At 37.3% G+C, this 25,212-nt stretch overlaps 2 protein-coding genes and 1 long non-coding RNA gene across 4 annotated transcripts; all 3 read left to right on the top strand.

The window, feature by feature from the left end:
• The first annotated feature begins 6,793 nt into the window (after window positions 1-6,793).
• LOC121050847 lies at window positions 6,794-7,742 on the top strand. The gene is made up of 3 exons (XR_005804185.1): window positions 6,794-7,003; window positions 7,127-7,203; window positions 7,558-7,742. It is a non-coding gene; the product is annotated as an uncharacterized LOC121050847 (long non-coding RNA).
• A 6,509-nt stretch (window positions 7,743-14,251) lies between these two features.
• LOC112177259 (protein MICRORCHIDIA 7) lies at window positions 14,252-20,935 on the top strand. Of its 2 annotated transcripts, XM_040511223.1 has the most exons (21): window positions 14,252-14,908; window positions 15,188-15,262; window positions 15,346-15,380; window positions 15,463-15,541; window positions 15,644-15,736; window positions 15,818-15,902; window positions 16,519-16,594; window positions 17,401-17,529; window positions 17,613-17,711; window positions 17,807-17,908; window positions 18,094-18,258; window positions 18,389-18,484; window positions 18,621-18,672; window positions 18,754-18,865; window positions 18,979-19,049; window positions 19,189-19,422; window positions 19,555-19,862; window positions 19,961-20,034; window positions 20,172-20,259; window positions 20,380-20,502; window positions 20,590-20,935. In XM_040511223.1, the coding sequence occupies exons 1-21, from the start codon at window positions 14,506-14,508 to the stop codon at window positions 20,668-20,670; spliced, it is 2,580 nt and encodes an 859-aa protein (XP_040367157.1). In that variant the 5' UTR covers window positions 14,252-14,505; the 3' UTR covers window positions 20,671-20,935. The 2 variants fall into 2 exon arrangements, with proteins under 2 accessions (XP_040367157.1, XP_024171323.1); XM_024315555.2 differs by having other exon boundaries at window positions 19,189-19,862.
• A 949-nt stretch (window positions 20,936-21,884) lies between these two features.
• Window positions 21,885-24,682, top strand: LOC112177262 (TPD1 protein homolog 1). Its single transcript, XM_024315558.2, has 4 exons — window positions 21,885-22,053; window positions 22,419-22,611; window positions 22,924-23,013; window positions 23,885-24,682. The coding sequence occupies exons 2-4, from the start codon at window positions 22,515-22,517 to the stop codon at window positions 24,229-24,231; spliced, it is 534 nt and encodes a 177-aa protein (XP_024171326.1). The 5' UTR covers window positions 21,885-22,053; window positions 22,419-22,514; the 3' UTR covers window positions 24,232-24,682.
• The last annotated feature ends 530 nt before the right edge of the window (window positions 24,683-25,212 follow it).

The raw sequence follows: 25,212 nt of genomic DNA, 5'->3' as shown, positions 1-25,212 counted from the left end.
AGATTATGACAAGATTAATCCATCATATTATCATTTAGATAATAAGCATGGTGCATAGGGTTCTCTCCATCTTTGTCATTGACTTTGGTGACCCAAAACCACCCAAGCACTCCTCAAATTCATGATTCCCATGCATAATAAAGAGAGCTAGCTACTCCTCTCTTCTCCTAAGTCATATTTTTCTACTCTACACTTTAATAGCTCATCATTACTTCCCTCTTTTTACTCCATCTCTTCCATATCCATTTCCCTTGTTTTTAGGATCTATTACTACTCTCATACTCTATCTTCATGCTTCTTTGTTGCTTAAGCTGCTCCCTTTTGCTTCCATTCATCATTTTACTCCTCTCTCTCTTCTCTATATAAGTATCTCTTCATCAACCTCTTAAAGCATCACCCATACCACTCCATTACATCTTTTTCTCTCTATATTCTCTACACCATCCACTATCATCTTTTCCACAAAACCTCCATCAATCCAAAACCTTCATTACCACCACTATTAATCCATAACATCTATTACCACCACCACCACCACCAAAGTCATCATTTTTTTTCATCTACCCATTCTATTTCATATACATCAAGCTTCACAATTCCACCATCTCACAACTTGATTATTTCTACTTCTCATATTCCATCATCAATCTTTGAAGAATAAGGAGAGGAGTCTAGCATCACTTGAGGAATCTTCATCACCATGATAAAACCTCCTTGAGTTCATCTACACCATCCTCAATTTGATCATCACTAGTCACTTCTCTATCCCTACTTTTTAGTTTGATGTTCATAAACATGTTGGAGCTAGCTTATATATTTGATTATGAGTGAGTAGTTAGTTTGTTGGGGCTAGGGTTGAAAGCCATAGCCAATCTTGTTTGACTTTGATGTAAATATTATGTTTGATGCACTTTTCTTTAGCACCTTAACATGCTAGTTCAAGAGTTGAATGTTTATGTTTAAACTTAATCAATTTGGGTATGAATATTTGTCATGACATGAGAAATAATTAAGGCTTGATTAACCTTGGTTGTTTGAAGCATGATAGCATATCATATGTGCATGTTAGGGTTATGAACTACAATCACTTAGAGATAAGCTTGGTTGATTTGCATAATTCCTTCATCTCCAAGCTTTATGCACTTAGGTAAATGCATTAGATACCTAGCCGGATTGAAATGCATGACTTAAGTAATTAAGTACGTACTACACTTGAGAGGGCACCACTACAATTATAGACAACAGCCACACACACAATTGGTGACAAGTTTGGGCCAAAGGCCATATATGTCCGTGTCTATGACCCATTCCCACACAACAACCACATTTTCTTGGGTCAGTGCTATGTAGCCCAATTGCTTTGTTTACATCAGTCACGTTTTTATCAATTTGTGGGCTACAATTAGTTTATAAGAAAGGTGGGCCATGTAAGATTTACCCATGAAAGTGTGTGTCTTGCAATTTAAAGATAATTGCTTCTTTTTTAATTTAATTACACCATCTGGTGGGTCCCGTAAATATATATATTTAATTTTCTTTTTTTGTTGGTTAATTCCGAATTTGCTGTAAAGCTTTTCCATTCTGGACACAAAACCAAATTGGTCCGTGACTTTCATTCAAAATACATTAAAAAAAAACAAATTTAATAATAAAAACATACCACATCCTTCATTTAATACTTTTATATTACATTAACCATCCCAGGTATTACACAAACTACCAGAGTCCAAATAGTAGTTAAACAGTACTACTATACACAAACTAAATTAGACTTCACAAATATACATCTAAAACCTAAATTGAAACCATGAGGCTAAACTTAAGAGCCTCTGTGCACTAATCCATGATCAGTTACCTACCACCAATATACTAGAGAGATCATAGATTAAGTCCAAAACAACAAAAGCACAAAGACCTTAAGCACAATTGTTACTAACCAAAAGGTGAAGCTTGGAGTACTGTGGCTCAATTTGTGGTAACTTGCTGCTGCAATTCTTTAGATCACTATGGTATGTAAACATCGTCCAAGTTCTGCTCATATGAAGATTGAGTGTGGCTCATCCATGGTTGGAGAGAACCACCCTTCATTCTTAAAGTTGCAACAAGCATATCACTTGACTCATATGCCCCAAGTAACACCATCATAAGAGCTTCCTGTTTTTTCATTGCAATCTCCATATTTTTGAATTTATCTTTTGTGGCCACAGTTTGTTTGTTAATTTCCTCCCTAAGCTTATCTTCCTTTTCTTGGCTCTCTTTTCAAATCATTTCAATCTCGGTCTCATGTTGTTCTCTAAGTGCTTGTACCTCTAAATGAACACCTCTTTTCTGCACTAGTACACCAGGAACTTGTTCTGGTCTGACTCCAATGCCAAATCCTCGCACCCCTCCACGTGTCTCTTTTTCAAGCACAGACGTATATACTTCATTGATTTCAAAATCATTAAGAACCTCTGGAAGTTGGGATGCCCTCTTTGTAGTTTTCATCTTGTTAATCTTGTCCTTCATTAAAGCCTATATCAAACAATTGGTACAACTTATCACAGTAAGTACAATATCAATGTTGAGTACACTTAAGAACTTGAAAATAATATCTGAAGAAGACATAATTGATGCTTACAATAGCTTGTTTAGAATTTGGTTCATGAGGTTTTTCAGAGTCGTGGACATGGGTAAGCTCAAACATTGTGCAGCGGTCTGGGTTTACACCTCAATTTTCTTTTTTCTACATACATTCGAACCAAGAATCTAATTAAGAAAAACAAACATAAAAAAACAATATGACCATTAATGTTGAACCATGAAAGTAAATAACACCCTGCAAAGCCCTTCATATATCATTGGAAACACTAAAAAAGAAAGTTGCAACAAGTAATGGTTAGCTCATATGGAAATGGTGATTAAGGTCTTGCATGTTTTAAGAGCAGAACATTGCTAAAAGAATGTACGGTATGATACTTCATGATCAAGGCAAGTGAAAATTGAAAATCAAGAAATTACATAACACAAATGGTAATCAGTATTAATTATGAAACCAAACAACTTGGAATAAAAGAGGTCCTTCACTACTACAAAAATTGAATCAGACGACACCTCTCAGACGACGCATCATAGTTTTCGGTCGTCTGATTGATTTTTATTTTTTAAGATGTCGTTTTTACAAAATCCGTCGTCTGATAAGGAATTTCGAATGAGTTCAGAAGACGTTTAAGGATAAAACCGTTGTATGACCCTAAAAAAATTGAGCGGAAAATTTTCCGCCATGTATGTGGTGCCAAATCTCATCTCAAACTCTACATTCCCCCCTAATAGGTATTAAACATTCGACGAGAAAACCCTCAAATTTAAATGGTTGCATTCAGACCACATTTTTACACAAATCTGTTGTGTCATTCCTTGTCCAAATTGATAGGGTCGAGCTTGAAACCCTAACACTTGAGTAAAAAAAATAACCCTCTCTCGACAGCGCCTCATTCTCGACTTGCCTCATTCACGACAAACCCAAACTCAAAACCAAAACCCTCTCTCGACTTGCCTCACACTCGGCACTCACTGGCAACCCCAACACTCCCTCTGCTTGGCAAAACCCGACCTCTCTCCCTCTCGACAAACCTTTTCTCGTCAAACCCTATCTCTTCTTCTACAAACCCCAACCAAAGCTCTCTCTCTCTCTCTCTCTCTCTCTCTCTCTCTCTCTCTTCTCGACAAACCCAGACCAAAACCTAATGGGTTATTCAATTTGGGAAATAGTGAAGCCCTTCATCGATGTTGACCTCAACAACTCCGAGCTCTATTCCGACCGCGCTCAGGCCAACATCAAATCCAACAATCTCCGGTAACAACCCCTCTCTCTCTTGTAATTTCCGAGATCGGCTGTGTGTTTTTTGCTTTGTACAAAGTGAAAGAGAAAGAGATTTGGGTAATTTCTAGGCATTTGAAAAGCTAGCGACTCTTCTTCTTCTTCCTCCCATTTTCAGGCCAATCTCCACACAAGTTTGCGCATCTTCGATTCTCCTTAAAGCGTGAGTATCCATTTCAATTCTCTTTTTCAATTGGATACAGTATGGGGAAAATTTTAGGGTTAATCGCTCTTTAATTTGTAGTCATGTTTAGGGATTATCTCTGCTATTCTTACTGCTAAGTTGATTTAATCTCACTGATGAGGATGTGAATAGATGATGCCTTGGTTCTTGGCCTTCTGGGTGTCTGTTTTGTTTGTTTAATCTTGAGTTGTTTTGTTAATTGTGTAATCTTTAGTTCATCTTTTGGTGTTTGGTTCAACTAGAATTCAGTGAGATTCATGTACTGTGCCACAGCTGAATTCTATATTGGTTTTGGTGATCTTATTTATTTTCATCGTTATTTTGGCCTTTACATGACAACGATTTTTGGAATTAAGTTTCAGCTGCTTAGAGAAGCTAGCACTTCCGTTTTGGAGATACTGAAACTTGATGTTATCTCATTTTTGTACATTCCAATACAGGTACTATTTTAAGTTTTAAGTTTTGCAATATTTGATTTCATGAAGTATATATTCTTGCCTTGGTGTATCAGACATTTTATTTTGTACGTAGGTTGTAGGGAATATTGCTCAATTGAACATATAAATATGAATCGGTTGTAGATCTGTTCATATACCATTGATATCAGCACTGTTAAGGAATTATTTGATCATGGTTTTTTTATACAGCTACTTATATATATATATATATATATATATATTACTTTATGTCCTGCAAGTATATATAGGAACTTCTGATAGGGAAAAAATTGGTCCTTCTTATTTATTTTTAAGATTATGGTGGTGAATATAAAGGCGGTGTAATCAATTGTATCTAGCATATTGAGGTCTTTGTCACTTATTAGGGAGCTTTACTTTGGTGCATATAATCATCTTGGTACCAACCATATCATTAGTTTATGTCTGTGATGTTTTCTGTACTTTTGAAAAGCATGGTCCTAGAATATCAAAGTAAGAGAAGTTGATTCATTCCAAAATCACGAAAGGTAAGTGTTGTTATATTGTTCCCGTAGTGGCATAGTGCAGTTAATTACTTTTACTGTCTTACAGAACTTGCAAATCTGTTTTATGATTGCAGTAAGAAGTAATTGCCTTAGATGTTTTTAATCTACTGAAAAGAAAAATAGGATTGTTTTGGTTTCAATCTTCTCAGGATTATTTGGTTGGGAACGAAAAAACAAAAGAAAGAAAGTAGGATCAAGATGGAATTTTCCTCTCTGTTGTTATAATTTTCTCTTTGGTTTTGAATTTTTAACTTTGAAACTATGCCTCAGTGCTCTTATAATGGTTTCTGCAGTTTTCTCTTTGTTTCTTTTAAGTAAATATATCTCTGTTATTGTTCTTGCATCAGTGTCTCTTTATATAAGTCAAGCTTATTGTTCTTGCATCAGTGTCTCTTTGTATATGTATGCTACCTAGCTTCATATTTTATACAAAGTAAGGTATAGAGCTTCCGCGGAGGCGATCTGTGATGCGTTTCGTTTGGAGACGAATACAGGGTATGATTCTAAATTGGGTTTATTTAATGTGTTTCGTTTGGAGATGAATACAGGATCTTAGCATTTAAATAAACAACATGAGGCCCAGTCTATTGGGGTGGGCTCACAGACAACCCGACCAGGAGAAAGAAGTCTTCTTTCCCCAGATTATTATTATTATATAATAAAGTAAACCCTTGAGCTTGAGGGAGCACCAGTGAGGGCTTGTTGAATTGAACTCTCTGCCTCTCGCGCTCTCAACTCTCAAGAAGCAGAAGAACCCTAAAGGTACACGATCTCGAAACCATTTGTGTTGCCTTAGTCAATTTGCTTATACCAATTCCTTGTTGTTCTTTTCATCTTTCAGAATCTAGGATTTTTTTTTTTTGAACTCGCATTTTAGGGTTCTTCAATTTGAGCTATCATATGAATAGGGCTAATTTTCGAAGATACATATTTGCCAGGAAAATGTGAAATAGACATATAACTCATTAAGAGCTTGAATGTGTCAAATTATTTCTATGAACAATTTTACCTTTCTGCAATCATGATTTACCAGAATTTAAGCTGGCTGGGTGCACTTAACACTAACAGTCTCGTAGTAAATTGGGTTGCCAAGGAGGAGCTGGATGAGTGTTATATGTTTATAAAACTCGTTTGCAGTATGTTAAATGACATCTTAATCACTCTGGTACGTCTCAGGACTTTGTAGTATCGCCCCTTTATAAGATGGTTTCTGATGGGGTTGCGTTAAGTTAGCTTTGGCTTATAGTCGTAGAGCTAGGGATAGGCATCGGCTTAGTAATAGTCTACTTTGTTTGAAAAGTTCCAAAACGGTGTTTTTCTCTATTAGTGTTCTAAATAATGTGTCAGTGTCATTTGTTAATTAAGTTCTAATTATCTGATGCCAACAAGCTCGGATTCTTTGCTTAGATGGGTTTTGCTTCATTGTCAGTTCCATTTAAACTGTGGTTTTTGTGTTGCCGGGATTGATTCTTTTATGAGCATTTCAAACATATGAAATCTGCTTTAGTTTATGTTTTTTGGTCAGCATATTCTATTGTTTTAATTCTCTTTTTCCATATCGCGTGACTTTCGTTAACAATTGACATCATTCCTTTAGGTGAAAGGCAGTCAAGAGTAAATAGTGAAAATGAGCGGAGCAGGAGCAGAGAGAGGATCTGGAACCACAAAAACTCCTGCAGATTTTCTTAAATCAATTCGGGGGCGACCGGTTGTTGTTAAACTGAATTCTGGTGTTGACTATCGAGGTTTGTATTTCTAATCAATATTTGACTGTCTATGTTTACTATTCAACAATTTTTAGTATTTGATACAGATACAACTTCCTTCTAAACGTTTCCATGCAAATATGCAGTAGGTTGTGTTTCTCCTATAAGAAATAGAAATGACAAAATAATGGCAGTACTCAGAAACTTTTGCGCAGCTCTGATGCCGCAAGCATGGATTGCCCATTTTGATGTCTGCATTTCGTTTGGATCCGGTATTTTCCCCATTACTGTCTTCCAGTCCACTAAGTGTGGTTTATTTAAATGCTAAGATCCTGTAAGCATCTGGTTTGCCATTGGTTATGTACTAAAGTACCTCTTTTGTTACATTTTGGCAGGAAACTTGTGGTGATTGCAAGGGTGAGAGAGAAAGGGAGCTCAAAAAGCTGCTGGAAAATTTTAATAGCAAAAGAAGGTTGGTCATCAACCCCACAATTGATTCTTTGATCTTGCTTAATTTAATGGGGTTGATAAGTTGTTTTGTTGAATGCTTAAACTTTGTGGAAGGATATAATATGGGTTGTTGATAAGAATTCTTTATATATATGTTGTGCAAAGTATTAGTACTGTAGTTACAACTTGTTTTTTTGCTTGGTTAATGATGGATTTGGATTTTGAATGTTGTGTATTTGTATATGTGTAGTGGAACAGCGTAATGATATAGTTTGCTGTTTGTTGTCTTCTTTATTTAGATGGAAGATAGGTCTTGGATGCATGCGGATAAAAGATCTTTAGCTTAAGTCTGTTGTTTCTTTTTTTCTAATCTCAGGTACATGATCCTAGCATTGATTGGTGAGAAAGGGTATGGCTGAATTGCATATGTAACTAGTGTCCTGCTCATATCGATTCAGTTTCTGTTCTGGCATGTGTGCCCCTCGCTGAACTATTGATCTATATGCAGCTGGAACTACAGAAAGAGAGCCAAAAGCTCCTACACAAGCTTCCAAAGCTAGACTCCTTAAGTAAATTTGTGGATGCATATTGCTAGGAAAGCAGTATTAGATGTACTCATTTTGTGGATGAAAGGTTGCATTTGCACAATCTATTTTGGTGCATGATGTGGATTATATATAACAATTTCTTCTATATATTGATCAACTACTGTTAATTTGATCATTTTTATTTCAGTTTCAGAATATACATGCATTGAATTATTCTATTAGGACAATAATAACCACAGAAAAAACTGTCGTATGTGCACAATAGTCACAATGGCCCAAAAATAAAAACTGTCGTCTAAATGTAAAATAGATAATGGATACTTTGAAAAACTATCGTCTGAATGTAAAATAGATAATGGATACTTTGAAAAACTGTCGTCTGAATGAAAGTCACACAACGAGCATAAAATAAAGTGACCTCTGAATTGCCTTCACACGACAGTTTCTAAAGTCGCCCGTTGTCTGAAGAATAGTCACGCAACAACTAATGCTGTCGACAGGCTGCAGGCATGCTGCCGACATGCTGCGCCCCATGTTGCTGAGCCCTTCACACGACGGTTCCCTACAATTGATCTTCATCAGACGGCGCCTCGATAGACGACGCTTTACCTCCATATCAGACGACGGTTTTTAGCTGTCGTCTGATTCAATTTTTGTAGTAGTGCTTCATAACATGATTACCAATAACAATCTGCTTGAGGCAATACAAACAATATCATGAGAAGTGAAATAAGATAAACCAGTTTATCACAAACCAATTAAATTTCAAGATCAAAATAAGCAAACGTTATTCGGTCATTGAGGCTAGTTAGCTAGACAATACCTTTAAATAACAACCCCAATTTTTACTGAACCGAGCCCTCCTACTGGTAGTACAAGTGCTAAACTTCTTAGTACGTGTGCATTCGTCTCAACATCCCTGCAAAATTTCCTTTCATACAACATACGTTTGTAATACAAAGTTTTGGTACTATATATCATGCTATTTTCAAATTTTCACCATATATGTATACTTTTGCATTGCCACAGATTAAGACCTACTACTTACATTCTCTCAAAACTAGTACATTCTCTCACAGTAGATACTCGTAATTTAATTCGTTCTCTTTTGCTGCTAGAGTGACTAAGTTCATATATGGCAGCTCCAATGACTCTTATACGTAACACTTTGTAGATTAATTCACTATGTATGGCTATGCAATAACATGATAACGACCTACATATTTGTTCCTGATCTCTGTAAATGTCTTTGTGCCAGTTGTGTGCATCATCTTATGCTTTGCCCGACTTTTCTTGTTCACAATAGAACGCCACTGCATCAAGGTTCAATATAATACAGTAAGGTAGTTTATAAACTACCCATACTTTTGCAAATTTCATTAAACATAGATATATTCAGCCCTTGCTACTACTGCACAGTTATAACAGTAAAGTTCATATTTGGGGACAAATATCACACAACCATATCAAAACATTAAGCATCCCATAGACATACGTGTTCCTTTTTATCTTCCCAATGGTTAACTAGTGCAATCCATTGCGTTTTGCTTACCCTCCCATCTTTGCATTTAAAACGCTCTTCAGTGCCAACATTTGGGGTATACCATACTTTCCGAAGTTTCGCCTTAAATGTCTTCCAACGATCATTCAACTTCCTCTCCACCACAAACCTTATCCTCCCACTCTTCCTTTGAGTTTCGGGGTCCGACCAATCAAGAGTTCTCTAATATTACACATATACAAAAAATGTTATTAAATTATGAAGTTATAAATGATTAAACTTTAAACTAATCAGAATGTCATAGTTAAAATTATAAATTAGGACTTAAGTAGGTAAGTATGATTACCCTGATTGCATCCCATGCCTCATCTAGTTTCTTTCCTTTACGAAATTCGCGCCAATCAAAGACATTGAGCTGAAACAACATATGATATGTGGCCTTTATGCCAAGGTATCGTTGCCATCTTGCAACAGTTGCTTCTGGCTCCACAGCTTGCCCTTCATCATTGAACTTCAAGTATTCCACATTTCCTCCTTTTGCCCAATTTGGCCTATTTGCTCCACGCAAATTAAAGCTGTCATCCTCTTCAGCTTCAGAGTTCGAGCCATCCGTAAACTCATTCACAATCGCAAGCATATTATGAAACTCATTACTTTTGTTATTTTGTTGCATGTCAAGCACAGATTAAGCAGTCTCTTTGTCATTGCTTAGAGGCTCTGTATTGAACTCCATAAGTGATGACACCTATGAATATCACATTTGCATTTTGAGAGATCCTATCACATTAGTTGTGCTTATATTATACAACAATTAGCAAATCATCTAGCTAATTTGTTCTGCAATACTACTTTCGTACTTAGTAATTACTGCTAGTTCTATAATTAGACTTCTCATAAACCAATTGAAAAAAAAATATATATATATATATATATATATTATATATATTCATAACTACAAAAACTAGAAAACACGCTGGGAATGTAATCAAATTCAAATAACTATTGTTCATCATTCCTTATTGAAAACGAAACTCTGATTCTTATTCAGGATATGAAGTCAAAGATGTTTCTTTATTTTGGTTGGATTACTCATCTGCCACAAAGCAACAAAATATGCCAACAATACATGATTATACTTTCAGACCAGCTTGCTCTAATCACAATCCAAGCACCAACTAGTATACAACACTGAGTCCTTATAGATTGACCAATTACTTTTCCCTTATAGCTTACTAACAAAGAATAATACTATTGATTAGCCCTGGGAAGATCCCTTGTGTAGTTAGCTAGATAGAACAAACTTTGATTCAATATAAGTTAGTGTTCATAGAGATTTCAATTAACCTTTAATGGGATCTTGGATAAAGCAATTGATAACCTTTAAGAAAGGAGGGATCGGTTTCAGGATTGGATTCTTCTACTGGTACTGTGCAAAGAATGGTTGCGGAAGGCATATTACAGCCAATGACCGTTATGGATGAGGTGGTGGTCTCGGAATCGGCCTCTATGGAGGGTGTTCTGAAACCCATTCCTCCTACAGAGGATGTGCAGGTGGAACTTAAGGTTTACAAGAAGAGAAGCAGGAATAGAGGTTGTACCCTTTCCCCAAAGAAGTTTAAAACTATCTTGGGGGGTACGTTTCTTACTCTTCAAGCAGATGCTTTGGGTCTGGTGGAAACTGACAAAGAAAGTGAGAAAGGCATCCTAAAGAAGAAGGTTGGTAGGCCTCTGGGGAGTAAGAATAAGACTCCTCATCCTCAGAAGATGGTGAGTAGGACTCATCTGCGTCTTACTTACCCTGCTATTGAAACTGGTCAAGAGCTTAGCCATATAGAGAAGGGCAAAGGTAAGCTCTAAGCTTCCTTTCTTCGGTACCTAGCAGTTGAAGCTTCAAGTATGTTGCTATTTAAGTTTAGTTGCTCTAATGGTACACCAATTGAGGTATTAGGCGATTAGAGTTACTCTAGCAAGGATTTAGGTAGTGTTGGATTTGCCTTCATTGGCTAGGTCTAAAGTTGTACTTATTTGTCAACAGTGAGGGTTACCTATCATGTGTTTAGTAGTTTAGACCATCTAGTACTTTTGGTATGAGACAACATATGATGTACGTGCCTTCTGGCCATGAACAAATTAATGAAATTATCTCTTTCTCTAAAAAAAAAAACAAGAAACTGAAAGACCAATGATCCTAGGAGTCATAATATATCTTGCAGTCAACATCCAAAATATTCATTTCGCCCTCTTCTGCACCTTGTCCAAAAATTGCTAAACCATGTGTAAGAGCAATTCATCATTTGATTGACAACAAAAAAACACCGATAATAGAACACATAGTACTGAGGAATAACACCGCAAACATGGTACTGCCTCAAGACCATAATCCCCTTACCATAGTTCAATCGAATAGACACTCATTTGACCTAGCTAAAACCTATAAATAACAAGAGAAGGCGGGGGGACACGGTTAGTATTATAAAGAACAACGAGAGAAGTTATCAAGCTCTACTTTTCTCTACCAAGGTGATGATCCAAATCTTTTTATAATTACCACTATCCCAATTTGTTGTTCTCCAATCTTTAAAATTTTCAATAAACTTTCTACTTTCCATTCAATTTTCTTCATGTCTAACTTTTGAATATCACATTCAATTTGAATATATTTTTCATAAAAAGTAATGGGCTCCACATATGAGATCATTAATGGGTCCCACATCTGAAGCCATTAATAATTCATTCTCAATTAAAAAAAGAAACAAGTGCATTGGATGCTGGACTGTCTTTTTCTTCTATCTTTTAGGACTCCATCTTCTATTCATCTCTTTTCATCTCATATTTCCTCATGTCCTATCTTGACGATCATCGTGTGACCACAATTTACTTGTTGTTCATTTTCTTTTCTATACCAAATTACATCTTATTTGATTAGCTACTCTATTTTCTTCACTTTTCTTCCATCTCTTTGTTTATTCTCTTTCTTCCCTTTAGTGCGAACGGCCAAGTTATGGTGTTGCAGAGATTGGACATATAGTTGATAGAGAATTTGACACTATTATTCTAATGCAGACTCCAAATTAGATTTTTATTTCTTTGCAAGACCATACTGGGTTTAAGGGTATTCTAAAAAAAAAACTGGGTTTGAGGGTAAAGACAATAGCAAATCCAACCAACTTGCCCAAAAAATTGCACTAAGATTGAGATATGAGGTTATATAAGGCAAGTAAGCATGAGGAGAGGATGCTTTTCCTATCTTTTAGTAGTATTTAAACTAACAGCGAACTTTGGTACTAATCATTATACATTTTCACTTTCCAACCCATTTTGAATCATTTTCAATTTTTAGATCAAAGAAGAGGTTATGATGGTGATCTTATAATAAAGACTAGTGAAGGATTTTTAAGTTCAGCCATTAAAATATGTTAAGACATTAATGCTCTAATTAGTTTCAATTCCATTCTTTTTCATATGTAACTTTGAATTACAAATTCAACTTCAATTTTTATTAATAAACAAGCAAGATGTTCCTCAATTGGGACCACTTATTCTCAATGATGAAACCATGTCCAATCCTTTAGTAGTTGGACCACTTATTCTCAGTGATGAAACCATGTGCAATCCTTTAATAGTGTGCACTAGATGCCATAGTTTCAATTGTTATTTTCCCAATATTTTCTCAAATTTCAATGCATTCTAACTCTATTCTAGTATTCCTTATCTTTTTCAGTTTTCAATCCATTTTTTACTTCTTAACTCTTTTTTTTTTTTGAAGGGTTTGGAACCCAGCCAAGTTGGGAGTAACCTGTCAATGGATCAGATTCTGATCCAAATTGGTCTGGATCCGTAGTTATTAGATGACTTTGGATTGAAAATTTGATCCGTTGATCCGGTAACCATCCGAATCCGTTAATCCGTTTATTTAATAAATCAAATATGGATTTAGTTGATCCGATTCGTTTTTATAATTATTTAATATTTTTTTTATAAACACAATATTTTGCTTACCTTAGTGTATTGTTCTAAGAAGCATTTTTGTTATTTGATTAAACATTCGATGATACTCTTCATATTCTTTCAATGTTTTAGGGAAGTTTTATGAAGTATCATGATAAAAAAAAATAGTATTATTCAAAATTTAAGAGTACTCATTATAAAAAAACGGATCAAACTAGTAGACTGGGGGTTCATTAATCCACCGGATACTGATTTTGATTAAGCTATTAACGATCGGCCTAGTTTTTGAATCATGTCGGGTTGAATTATGTTGTTACTAAACGGATTAGGATTTAGGTCGATCCGTTCCAAATCCAGTCTATTTACAGGTCTAGCTGGGAGGCTCATCTCCCCGCCTGACTTATTATATTCAAATGAAAAATATGCATCGAGGGGGATTTATAGCATTAGTACAATAGTGTTCATAGATTACATCCCGAATAATAACAGGCTACTCATCTAATCAAACGTCATCAAGATAATTCAAACTAGTAAGGTGAGCTTATCTATTATCTACACCATTAGATAATGTCAAATCTTATCTTACATATGAAAAATGTCTTCTGGGGCGAACTCCCTATCTTGAGCGAAGTCTTGAAAGGCTTAGAGCAAATGCATCCAATCACATTAGTATTTTTTTCTTTTTTTCTTTCTAACATCCAATTTCTTTTGGTTTTATTCATAAATAAGTAATCAGTTTCACGTTCGGAATAGTTTCACATTCCCATCACGACACGCTCCTTATTTAATAAGTAAAATAATAAGAGTGTTAGTTGTCGTCAATTTGACGTTTAACATGCCAATACTTGTCAAACAATTAAATGACCGCAAATTATTCGATCATCACTGTTTGTAAGTCGAAAATTTTGCCGCGTAGGTTAATCCGTGACATATCTTACGTTTTTTGTTTTATCATTGAATTATTTGCCAAAAAAAAAACACAAACTAGCTATAGAAAAAGTGAAATTTATTATGACTAGTGTAGTTTAGCTTTCTTGTACCAATTAAAGACCATATGGGCTTTTGAATTACTACGAGGCTATGGCGTCCCAACCGTGTTCAAATTTGGAAGGTTAGGGTATTATAGATTTGGCCGTGATCGACATTCATTAGGCAGGCAGAGTGGATAGCTAGATCCTTGCGAAGTTGCGATTATTGGCCGTAGCGTAAAAGCCTCAGGTTTAGTTTAGTTTAGTCGGCTTTATCTGAAATCTTCCGCCACCTATATATAACGCGCTACCACCTCGCGAGTCGTCACCTTGAAGGAGAAGAGGAAGCTTAGACAGAGATGGAGGCGGTGGTGAAGCAGGAGCTTCTGAACGACGTGCCGCACTCTTCGCCGAGGCGGAAGGGCGCCATTTCGGCGGTGCCGCCGGACTCGGTAATCGCGCTTGATACGAGCAGTAGTGACTCGGACTCGGAGTCGGACTCGGAGTCGGAGGAGGAGAACGGGAAGGACGACGCCGTTTTGGGACGCGTGCTGAAGAAGAGGAGGCTGAACGAGATGGGAGTGATTATGCCGGTCTTGGATCCTCTGCCTTCGCCGGAGGAGGAGGAGTTGCCGCGGATGTTGCCGGCGCCGGCGGTGTCCGGGGCCGGGAGGGGGATGTTGAGTGTTAATTACTGCAAGCAGTTTTGGAAGGCTGGGGAGTTTGAGTTAGTGCCTTGTGGCGATGCGGATTCGTCTGCTGGTAATTTACTGCTCCTGCTCTCTCTGTTTCTCTTGCTGCATTGTGTTCTATCTCTTTGGTTTCGAAAACTACACTGATTTTCATGTTAGTTTTAGAGATTTTGGGCTTGAAAAACTTGATTGTAAGTGTGCTCGGTAACATGCAAGGGTGAATTTGGCTTTGGTATGGGTTGTATTGGTCAAATTGAAGAGTCTTGTAGTTATCTTAGCTGAAGATTTAGCATGTGCTTTTATATGGATCGAGCATGGCGATGTTCAACGACGTTTTCTTAATATGCAGGCGGGATGGACCATGTGAGGATTCATCCCAAGTTTCTGCATTCCAATGCAACCAGTCATAAGTGGGCTCTTGGAGGTAGATTTGAATTTGATTGATCTACTACTTAACATTGATTCTGTATCTCTATGCTTGGTGCATGACTAGGTGATGTTTTGCAGCTTTTGCGGAGCTATTAGACAATGCAATAGATGAGGTAGTTATCTTTTCCTCTTGTTAAATTTTTTTACTCTAGCTATCCTCTCTGTTTGGACATATATCTTCTTTTCCTGTGTCAGGTTTGCACTGGTGCTACTTATGTTAAGGTAGATATGCTTGAAAATCCGAAAGACGGAAGCAGAATGTTGCTGATTGAAGGTAATCAGCCTTCTTTATTTTCTTGTTGGATGTTTTTCTGCAAAATGCCAAGAGGTTCCATTATCATTCCTGTTTAATAAATTCATTTGAAATCCCTTGCAGATAATGGTGGTGGGATGAATCCAGATAAGATACGAGACTGCATGTCATTGGGGTTTTCTACAAAGAGCAAAATCGCAAACACAATTGGACAATGTATAGAACTAGAATTTAACCAAAGTACTTGTCGTTTAAAACCCTTTTCCAAACAATCATGTTAGTTGTTTGTTCATGCAGATGGAAATGGTTTTAAAACAAGTACCATGAGGCTTGGGGCAGACGTGATTGTGTTCTCTCGTTGTTGTGGAAAAGATGGAAAAAGGTTATTTTTAAAAAAAAATTTTTGTTCATAGTTGTTTTGCTTTTTCTCCTTTTTGTTAGGTAGGTAGTGGTTATTTTCTTCAGCCTATCTGCAAAGAAAATAAGAGAGGGAAAAAGTGTCAAATTGGTTAGTTGTAAGGTTGAGAAACCATGCGTGCTTGTAGGCTTTTCCACAAATGAGAATGATCTAGAATTGTAGATCACTTTTGCTCAGATTTTGGTGTGCATGTGCACAGGCTTCTGCATTGTTTATATAGTTGGATTTTATATTTGTTTTGTGTTTTTTCGCAGTCAGTAGTTGATTTATAATGGGGAAAGAGGGCACATTTGTGTTTTATTAGTCATTAAGTTGGTCTTGGTTAAATCAGTAACTTAAAAAAAAAAGTGTCAACTGTTTTTTTTCCGCAGTTAGTAGTTGATTTATAATGTGGAGTGAGGCACATTTGTTTGTTATTAGTCATTAAGTTAGTCTTGGTTAAATCAGTAACCTTAAAAAAAAAAAAAAGGAAAAAAAAAAAGGTGTGAACTGTTTTCCTGAGTTTTGGTGCATGTTTACACCCTCTCTCTCTCTCTCTTTACTTCTGAAACTAATAGAGACCTTTTGCAATTGCTTATAGTGCTACGCAGAGCATTGGATTGCTGTCTTACACATTTTTGAGGAGCACAGGAAAGGAAGATACTGTTGTTCCCATGGTAATGACATTTATATTGTCTTTGTCATCCTTGTCTACTTTATGCAAATTGTCATCTAGTGTTTTTATCCAGTTATTTCATTATTGTCTGTCGAAACTTAAAGATTAGGCTAGAATGAAACAGCGCAAGCCATTTGTAACATTTTGAGGCATCATTGATGTGGAAACCTTTTGAAATTAAGAGTTAAGTTGATTCTTTCCAACTGGCCCCCCTTTAGCCGCAGGTTTGGTGTATTTCATGTTCATACTCAGGTATGAGTATTGGCCTGCTTGGATAGTTTACGTCTGCTTTAATCATTCTTTAACTGTCTTGGCAAGAACAATTTGCTTTCAGTGATATTATGTTGAGGACCTTAGCTATTGTCAAACCAGTGTTATTTGGATGGGTTCATTGATTTGGTGTCTTTAGAAAAGAAAAAAAAGATGCTGTAAGATGATTGATAGGGTGGAGCATTTGGATTTTGAGGTGGAGGACTCCGTTTTGTGGATGCTGGTGTTTTGGTTGATTAATTCCTCTCTTTAATTGTTGGGAGTTTTTTTATATGCCCGATTGCCCGTATTTTATATTTTTTCTATGCTTGTAACTTGTAAGTTATAATATTTCAATGAACGCATACAATCCCACAGAAACAAACAAATTCTTTGGCTGAATTACATGTTGCTCCTTTGTCTGTAGAATAACTGAAATCTTTTTTTATGCTCACTTGTTTGTATTAGTCAATATTTCTTCAACATTAAATATGATCACTGTGTTTTATTAGCATTGGACCTGTATTAAATGATGTGTTTTGTCCTGTGGATGAAAAGCTTGATTATGAAAGACAAGGAGCAGATTGGTACAGGATCAGACGATCCTCTCCCAGCGATTGGAACAAAAATTTGGAAACGATACTTGAGTGGTCACCATTTTCTAGAGAAGAAGACTTGGATCACCAGGTACTTATTACAAATAGGCAACACAGTATGCAACCATGTTATCCAGCTTGTTTGTCATTAATTTATTTTTACCTACTGCACAGTTCTATCTGATGAAAAACCAAGGCACTCGAGTAATTATTTACAATCTTTGGGAGGATGATGAAGGACAGTTGGAGCTTGATTTTGATGCTGATCCACATGTATGTTGATTCCTAAGCTGTATAATTTATTCATATCATTTTGTTTCATTTCTTTGGTGATTATGGCAGAATATATGTCGTGTCTGATTTTGCAGGATATTCAAATCAGAGGTGTCAATCGCGATGAAAAGAATATACAAATGGCTAAACAGTTTCCTAATTCTCGTCATTTTTTGACCTACCGGCACTCATTGAGGGTAAAGTCAGATTTTACCTTTCTGCTTGCCTAAATCGTTTTAACTAAGTCAAAACCCTCTATTCTAAATAAAATAGTCACAAATGAGATAATTTTGAAACATGGCCGCTGATTTAACTTGAAGTGAGCAACAGTCTCTCTTCATCTATTATTTGTTATTGATTTGTTACTTCATTTTGACTCCAGAGTTATGCAGCAATTCTATATTTGCGGCTACCAATCGACTTCCGAATTATTCTGCGTGGGAAGGATGTTGAGCACCACAACATAGTGAATGATATGATGATGTCCCAAAAAGTCACATATAAGCCACAGCCTAGTACTGCTGATGGGATACCCAAGGATGCAAATGTAACTTTTTTATCCTTTTTTTTTTTTAAAGAAACAACACAAGTGTAGTATTTCATGAAGAAGTTTTAAGTTCATTTTCATTTCTCCTTTCGCTATTGGTTTTCTGATTCTGTGCAACTGTCGAAATCAGATGGCTGCTACTGTCACCATTGGGTTTGTGAAGGATGCAAAACATCATATTGATGTTCAGGGGTTCAATGTCTATCACAAGAATCGACTGATTAAGGTATTTTTAGTTTTTTACGTTACTTGTCACATTTGTTGCATCTGCTGTTTGAGCAACGATGGTTAACATATTCTTTAAGCACAGGTCGATCACTGAACTTCTGAGACATTTTTTTACATGAATTTTTTTTTCTCAGCCATTTTGGCGGCTTTGGAACGCTGCAGGAAGTGATGGCCGCGGTGTAATAGGTTTTGTTTCTGCATTCAAGTTCCTTGACTTGAATTAAGTAGCTGAAATTGAGTTTGCTTCTGATGCATTTTATCTCGCAGGTCTGTTAGAAGCCAATTTTGTTGAACCAGCTCATGACAAGCAAGGGTTTGAGCGTACAACAATTCTTTCAAGACTCGAGGCAAAATTAGTGCAAATGCAAAAGACATACTGGTTTGTAGTTATTGGATTGTTTGTTTACAATTTTCTGCATCCTGAGTCAAGATTCTTGTGAGTTGTTTCTTGCTTTAATACTCACAAATGGGCGTAAACTATTGCATATGTAGGTCTACTAATTGTCATAAAATTGGATATGCTGCACGACGTAATAAGAAGGTCAACAATGCTGAAGATAAAGGTATGTTAGGGACACCCCATTTATGTAATGCGGCAGGAATTGTTTTTGGTTTTTTGCTTTTGCTATTGATGTTGCTGTTATGTACTGGTGTGAGGATCCATGTTGAACTAATCCATCCATAACTTTTTTTCATCTGTAGAGACTTCCCCTGATTTTCTTTCTGAAAGGGACGGTACCACATCAGGTGTCAAGAGACCATGTTCACTTTCAGATACATTCCGTTCAAAAACGGCTGACAGTGGACATGGGAATATACATGTGTCCAGAAAAGGCAAAAGTACAGTGCAAATCCAAACAAAGTTTACCCCAACAAGATCCGGGGAAGAATCAAGCTCTTCTGAAGCATCACTACCTTTGCCAGCCAATGTTAGGGGTGGAAACATGCATAAACAAGTGAATGGCGGTAGGGAATCACTACCTTCGCCAGCCAAAGTTAGGGGTGGAAACGTGCATAAACATATGCATGGCGGTAGGGAATCACTACCTTCGCCAGCCAATGTTAGGGGTGGAAACGTGCATAAACAAGTGAATGGCGGTAGGGAATCACTACCTTCGCCAGCCAATGTTAGGGGTGGAAACGTGCATAAACAAGTGAATGGCGGTAGGGAATCTAGGGACAAGGACATACATGTTGCTGTATGTGATAAGCAAGTGAATGGCAGTTTTCATAAGTCATTTACTGCTATGCATTATTCTGGAAAAGATGGTCCAGCTGTGACTGAATTATCTTCAGATATGGACGATACTGAATCCCAACAAGAGTGTACACCATGCAGAGGAACCAGTTTATCTGCCACAAAATCCAAGTCAAAGGTTACTGATAGTCACTTTTAGTTACAATTCTTGCATTGCAAAAGATGTATTATATTTGTGTTGCATGGCTTACCTAAAAGTTTTTGTTTATTTGGCAGGGAAATGATTTTAATTTGGAGGATTTGAGCATTGTGCAGCGATTGAGAAAGGAGAATCATGAACTGAAAGAAAAGTATGTGTTCTGACCTTTACGCCTGCTCTTTTCACCAACTTCATCCAAGTATTTGTGTGACATTTTGGGTTTTCATTCTGTAATTTGTGATCTTACTCTTACCTTGCAGTCATTCTCATCTATTTCATTCTATGTAGATTGAAAAAACAGGACGAACAGGCTCCAGCTGAATTGCTTAAGGACTTGATGCTGGAAAGGGAGAAGAACATAACACTTGAAACCAAGGTGTTTGTCTCTACAAGTTATTTCATTGAAATCTCAGGAAAACTGGGCAACAGATCCGAGTATTAGATTCTCTCTTGTAAAATCTATTTATGCTAATATATACTACCTGTCTTTGATCAGCTGAAAGAAGCAGAAAAACAGATCGAGTTCTTGAACAAGGAACAAGACAGTCTAATTGATATATTCACGGATGAGAGGCAGCGACGAGATGATGAAGAGAACAAGTTGAGAAAGAAGCTGCAGGTAGAATCCATTCTGTGACTTTGTGTTCTGTTTTTTGTCCTACTTGTGATGTTTTCTGCCGCCCTTATTTGGTTTCTGTTTTTGCAGGATGCATCCAATACTATTCAAGAGTTGGTTGAGAAGGTAAGGGAGCTGGAAAGGAGGAAGCCTCCTAAGATGGAAAGGTAGGATCATCGGCATACTGTGAAGTTCTTCTAGGACAGTTGACCGCAACTTGATCCATGGTTGTTTCCGGTTGAACTGATGACTTGGCGAAAGTGTAATTCGACCCAGAAGGTAGTCTAATCACTAATGTAGATCATGAGCATTGTTCAGGTGAACTACAGGTCTTTGATGGCGGACCTCTTAATACTTGGGCTGTAAAAATGTGCAAAAAGAAATGAACGGAATCCTAGTAGATGTATATATGGGTAGTAGAAGATGTTTGTTTTTTTTTTTTTTTTTATGACAGTTAATAGTAGAAGAAGTTGGGGTCAATTTGTGGTCATGCACGTCGACATATATATCTTATAATGGGTTGGATTGGTCCTCAATAGACCATTGGAAGTTGGATCAAATCTAAATGACAGTGACTTATGGACCAACAAAGAAAAACTAAGGACGGAAATGACGTCGTAGGGTAAGTTCGAGCTGGCTTTGGCTTTTTGGATACTTTATCAGTTTTTTTTCTGGTCTATTTTGTTTGTTAGAGTCAAAACCCCAAATTGGACAACATGTCCAGTCTCATAAAATCTCCTCTTTTTTGTTTTAGGTTTAGATTCATTTTTGGACCGAAATTGCCGTAATCCCACCCTATGCTCCTCTGAAGCAAATTAGCATAGGTTTTTTGGCACCTTATCGGCTTACCATGAGAGCCTCTACCGTTCCCCACTTCCCCATATTTAACTTCTATATGTTTTTTAGAGGTCATACGCCAATACTCGATAGCATTTATGTGTCTTCATATCAAATCCAAGACTAAATCAGACGTCCGCCATGACAATAAAATAAAACAGCATCAATGCAACAATACGTTCAAAATTTGAATTCCATGTTCCGGCACCAATAGTGTTGCGCCAAGCCTTTCACCATTCGACCAAATAAATTTCAACCTATTTTGAGCTTTTGAGATCGGTCCATCCCTACCCTTCATCAATGTGCGCACGTGTTGGCTGGCATCTTTAAAAAATCTCAAAGACTGGAACCACCCCACGCGTAACAAAATGGCTAAATTGGTAAATTTCCCTCCTCCCTGGTCCCACACGGAACCTGAACATTCCCCCATAATTGACCTAATCATTCACATCTCCACCCCCACGTGCACATTAGCCCCTAATCCCCTTGATTTAACCATAATTAATCCCCCTCCATCAACTCCCTTGACTATAAATTAGTCACAGCCCAGAAACCCTAACCACCACCACAACGACGTCGTTTCCCACTGTCGCGGTGCCAATAAAGGCAGCAGGACCCCATTATCGGCCTTTAGCGAATCGCATTGTTCTGTCATTTATGTCTCCTGAAGCTCACTCTGCTCTGCAACTATGTCTGCCTCCTCATCCTCTGCTCACTGTACGTTTTATTTTTTTAGCGCTACTCTACTTCTCCATTATTATTATAACTATTATGCTCTTTGCTTTTTCTGTGTTACACGAAACGCCTTCGTTTCTATGCTTTTCTGGTGACTGTGACGGTCTGGTTCAAATGCGCCGTCGTTTTGCCTGCTTTGGGCTATGCATACCCCCTACTAGCCCTTAGGCCTCTTAACTCGTCCCTGTCTCCCTCTCGTGAGTCTTTTCACTGAGACAGACAAAGTCAAACTCTCTCTCTCTCTCCAAATCGACGGCCAGTTTTTTGATATAAATTCGATCACTTCGATTCCTTCAACCTCCAGCTAACTCTCTCTCTCTCTCTCTCTCTCTATTTTCAAAACGCAGAGAGATTTTTAGCTTTCGGCTTTCGGCTTCTCGGTTCGGAGCTCCGACTCGGCCTTCTTCTTCTTCTTCTTCTTCAACTCAGCAGCTACGTACAGCATGCGAGCGGCGGCGGTTATCGGAACGGCGTCGTTGCTCTTCTTCGGAGTAGTGGCTGCGGCGGTGGTGTTGTTGTGCTCGCCTGGGTTTCTGAACGGTACGGATACGGTTGGGATTGTTAATTTGTTATTATTTCACTAGATTCATGCACATTTGATTTTGTTATTAGATTCCACATTCCCACTAGATTTCGTTGTATAAATTATTAATTAAATTTTTCACCTAATTATTTGGCCGGTTTTTGCTTTTTTGTTTTTTTTTTGTTTCTTGTTGGCTTCTCTTTCATAAACACAAGGGGTCCATTATGGACCTACTGTTATTCTGCGTCGGCCGCCTTCTTTATTCTGCAATTATCAACAAGAACAATAATGATGAACCTTTTTTTTTTTTTTTTGGAATTTTGGTGCAGGTGGCCATGGTTTTATGGAATCAAGGTTGTTGAGGTCTGGGGAAGGAAACAGCAAGCTCGCCGCTGCTCACCGCAAGCTTCTTGTTCGGGGTAAGATTTTTTTTTCAATAATTGATGAAATATTACTGGTTGATTTTACGGTCAGGATTTGTCTGTTTCCGGTGAGATTCCTTTTGTTTATTTGTTTGGTCAAAATGAATGTAGAATTCTTGGGACCAATTTTGTTTTGTTGGTTTTGAAATGATGTTGTGGTGGTGTTGCTCAGATTGGGTGAGGGCCAGAATGGGTGTCAGAGGGTACATGCTCATTTTTTTGCTAACGTGCGCAGGGGCCTAATTTGGCACCCACTACATTACATTTTGGTATCATTTCAAGGGATCTCACTGTACCTTCAGTTTTCATGCCCCTCTGGCCTCTGGTGTGTTTAGTCCCCGTTTTGAAAAGTCTTTGCATGGGAATTCACATTCGTCTTAGACACAACTCTGTCTATGCTTGGCTTGTTTTTGAAATGTGTGCACATTTTTTGCTAAGAGGTAGCTCAATTTGCTAGCTGGCTTGCAATTTTGTTTTGTGTGTAAGGTGATGGTTTCTGTGAAAAGAAAAGTTGGGTATAGCTAGGCTTTAGTAGGCAATGCTTTTCCCTATGAATTGTGATTTTCCAATATAAAAGTCGATTTTGGGTTGAATACTTAAAAAAGCTATGAGGAAAGAGGAAAGCATAAGCTTGATGCTGGTGGCCCGTCTGGTAACCTTTCTGGTTGCTTTGTTTGTATGTATTAACTTTTCATGTATAATTCCTGTGATTCACACCTTCTAAAAGTTTCTTTTGTCTACCCTAATAATGTAATGTTTGCTTGGACCCAATAGGGCTTTCACTATCCCAATTTCATTACAAACTTAAAAGACCCTCTTTCTCTTTTTGCGTTTTCCTTTACATGATTCATGTTTCATGTGTACACAGGGCAAGAAAATGTGGAGGAACCCAATCGAATTTGGGGGGAGAAGTGTAGCCGGTCCGACATAGTGATTGAACAGGGTCCCACGGCACCGCTGCCGAGCGGCATTCCCACTTACACGGTGGAGATCATGAACGTGTGCGTCACCGGCTGTAACATTAGCCACATCCACTTCACCTGTGGTTGGTTCAGCTCCGCCACGCTGGTTAACCCGAAAGTCTTCAGGCGGCTACGCTATAATGACTGCCTTGTGAACGACGGCAAGCCTCTGGTCAATGGTGGTACAATCTCTTTTGAGTATGCCAACACCTTCCTCTACCCACTCAAGGTTTCCTCTGTAGCTTGCTACTGATCAATTCTAGTCCATCTTTGACCAACAGCAATATTCACCTTAGGAAAATTTAGATTTGACACAAAAAAAAAAAACCACAACTATATAAAGCACCCAAAGCAGGAGTTAGTACTTTCTAGCTGTTTTTCAAAACACCCCATTGCCCTTTCGTTTATGTGGTTCTGCTTTTGCTTTATATCTATTGAGAATTTCAGCATTTCTGGGTTTGGATTGGTTAGAGTTTTGGAGGGGAAGTTTCAAGTTTGCTGAAGATCAATGCTTCTTAGTATTTTGGTCCTGCCTGTATATAGTTTGTTATATACTATATAGTATAGGATGGTTTAGTAGTACTGCTCATTACTGTTTGTGGGAGCCGCAGGAATTGAAACTCTGATAAAATGTTCCTTATGTTATGATGGTTCTGAAGAAAATGTGGCAAAGAGTTTTTACTAGTGATAGTGATTTATCTGCATGTTTTTGTTTTATTGGTTTTGACATGATATCAGTAAATCATGGCATTCTACTCTTTGAAGCGATGATTATTGCTTACTATAGTAAAGTACAAAACAAACTTTCATAACGTTACATCATTAGATTTCTTCTATTCTTTCCCGCTACAAAATCAATTACAGAAGAGAGAAAGATTGTGTGTACATGTACTCTATCCTTAATTTCCTCTTCTGTGTAGTCTGATGTCATATTCAATCCTTATGGGACAATTCATTCTTTTATTCAACTCCATCCTCCTTATGGAGAGTTGGCCTCGCTGATCCGTGTCTAACAATTTTGATGGGAGATCTTTGGTTCAGAGTATGGAACAATTCAATACGCAAATTTATCGCCACTAAATATTTTTTATGAGATACACTTATACTGTTGATATTTCTTCTGAAAATGTCTCTCATAATAAAATAAAATAAAAAAATAAAAAATTACACACAATTGTTATTTTAAAATTTTAATTAGTTATAAAGCCACACAACTCTTTTTGTCTTCATAAGG

The sequence above is a fragment of the Rosa chinensis genome, chromosome 7, assembly GCF_002994745.2.
Source record: "Rosa chinensis cultivar Old Blush chromosome 7, RchiOBHm-V2, whole genome shotgun sequence".
Taxonomy (NCBI): Eukaryota; Viridiplantae; Streptophyta; class Magnoliopsida; order Rosales; family Rosaceae; genus Rosa; species Rosa chinensis.
Note: the sequence above shows the minus strand (reverse complement) of the source record. Positions and strands in the feature narration are given on the sequence as shown.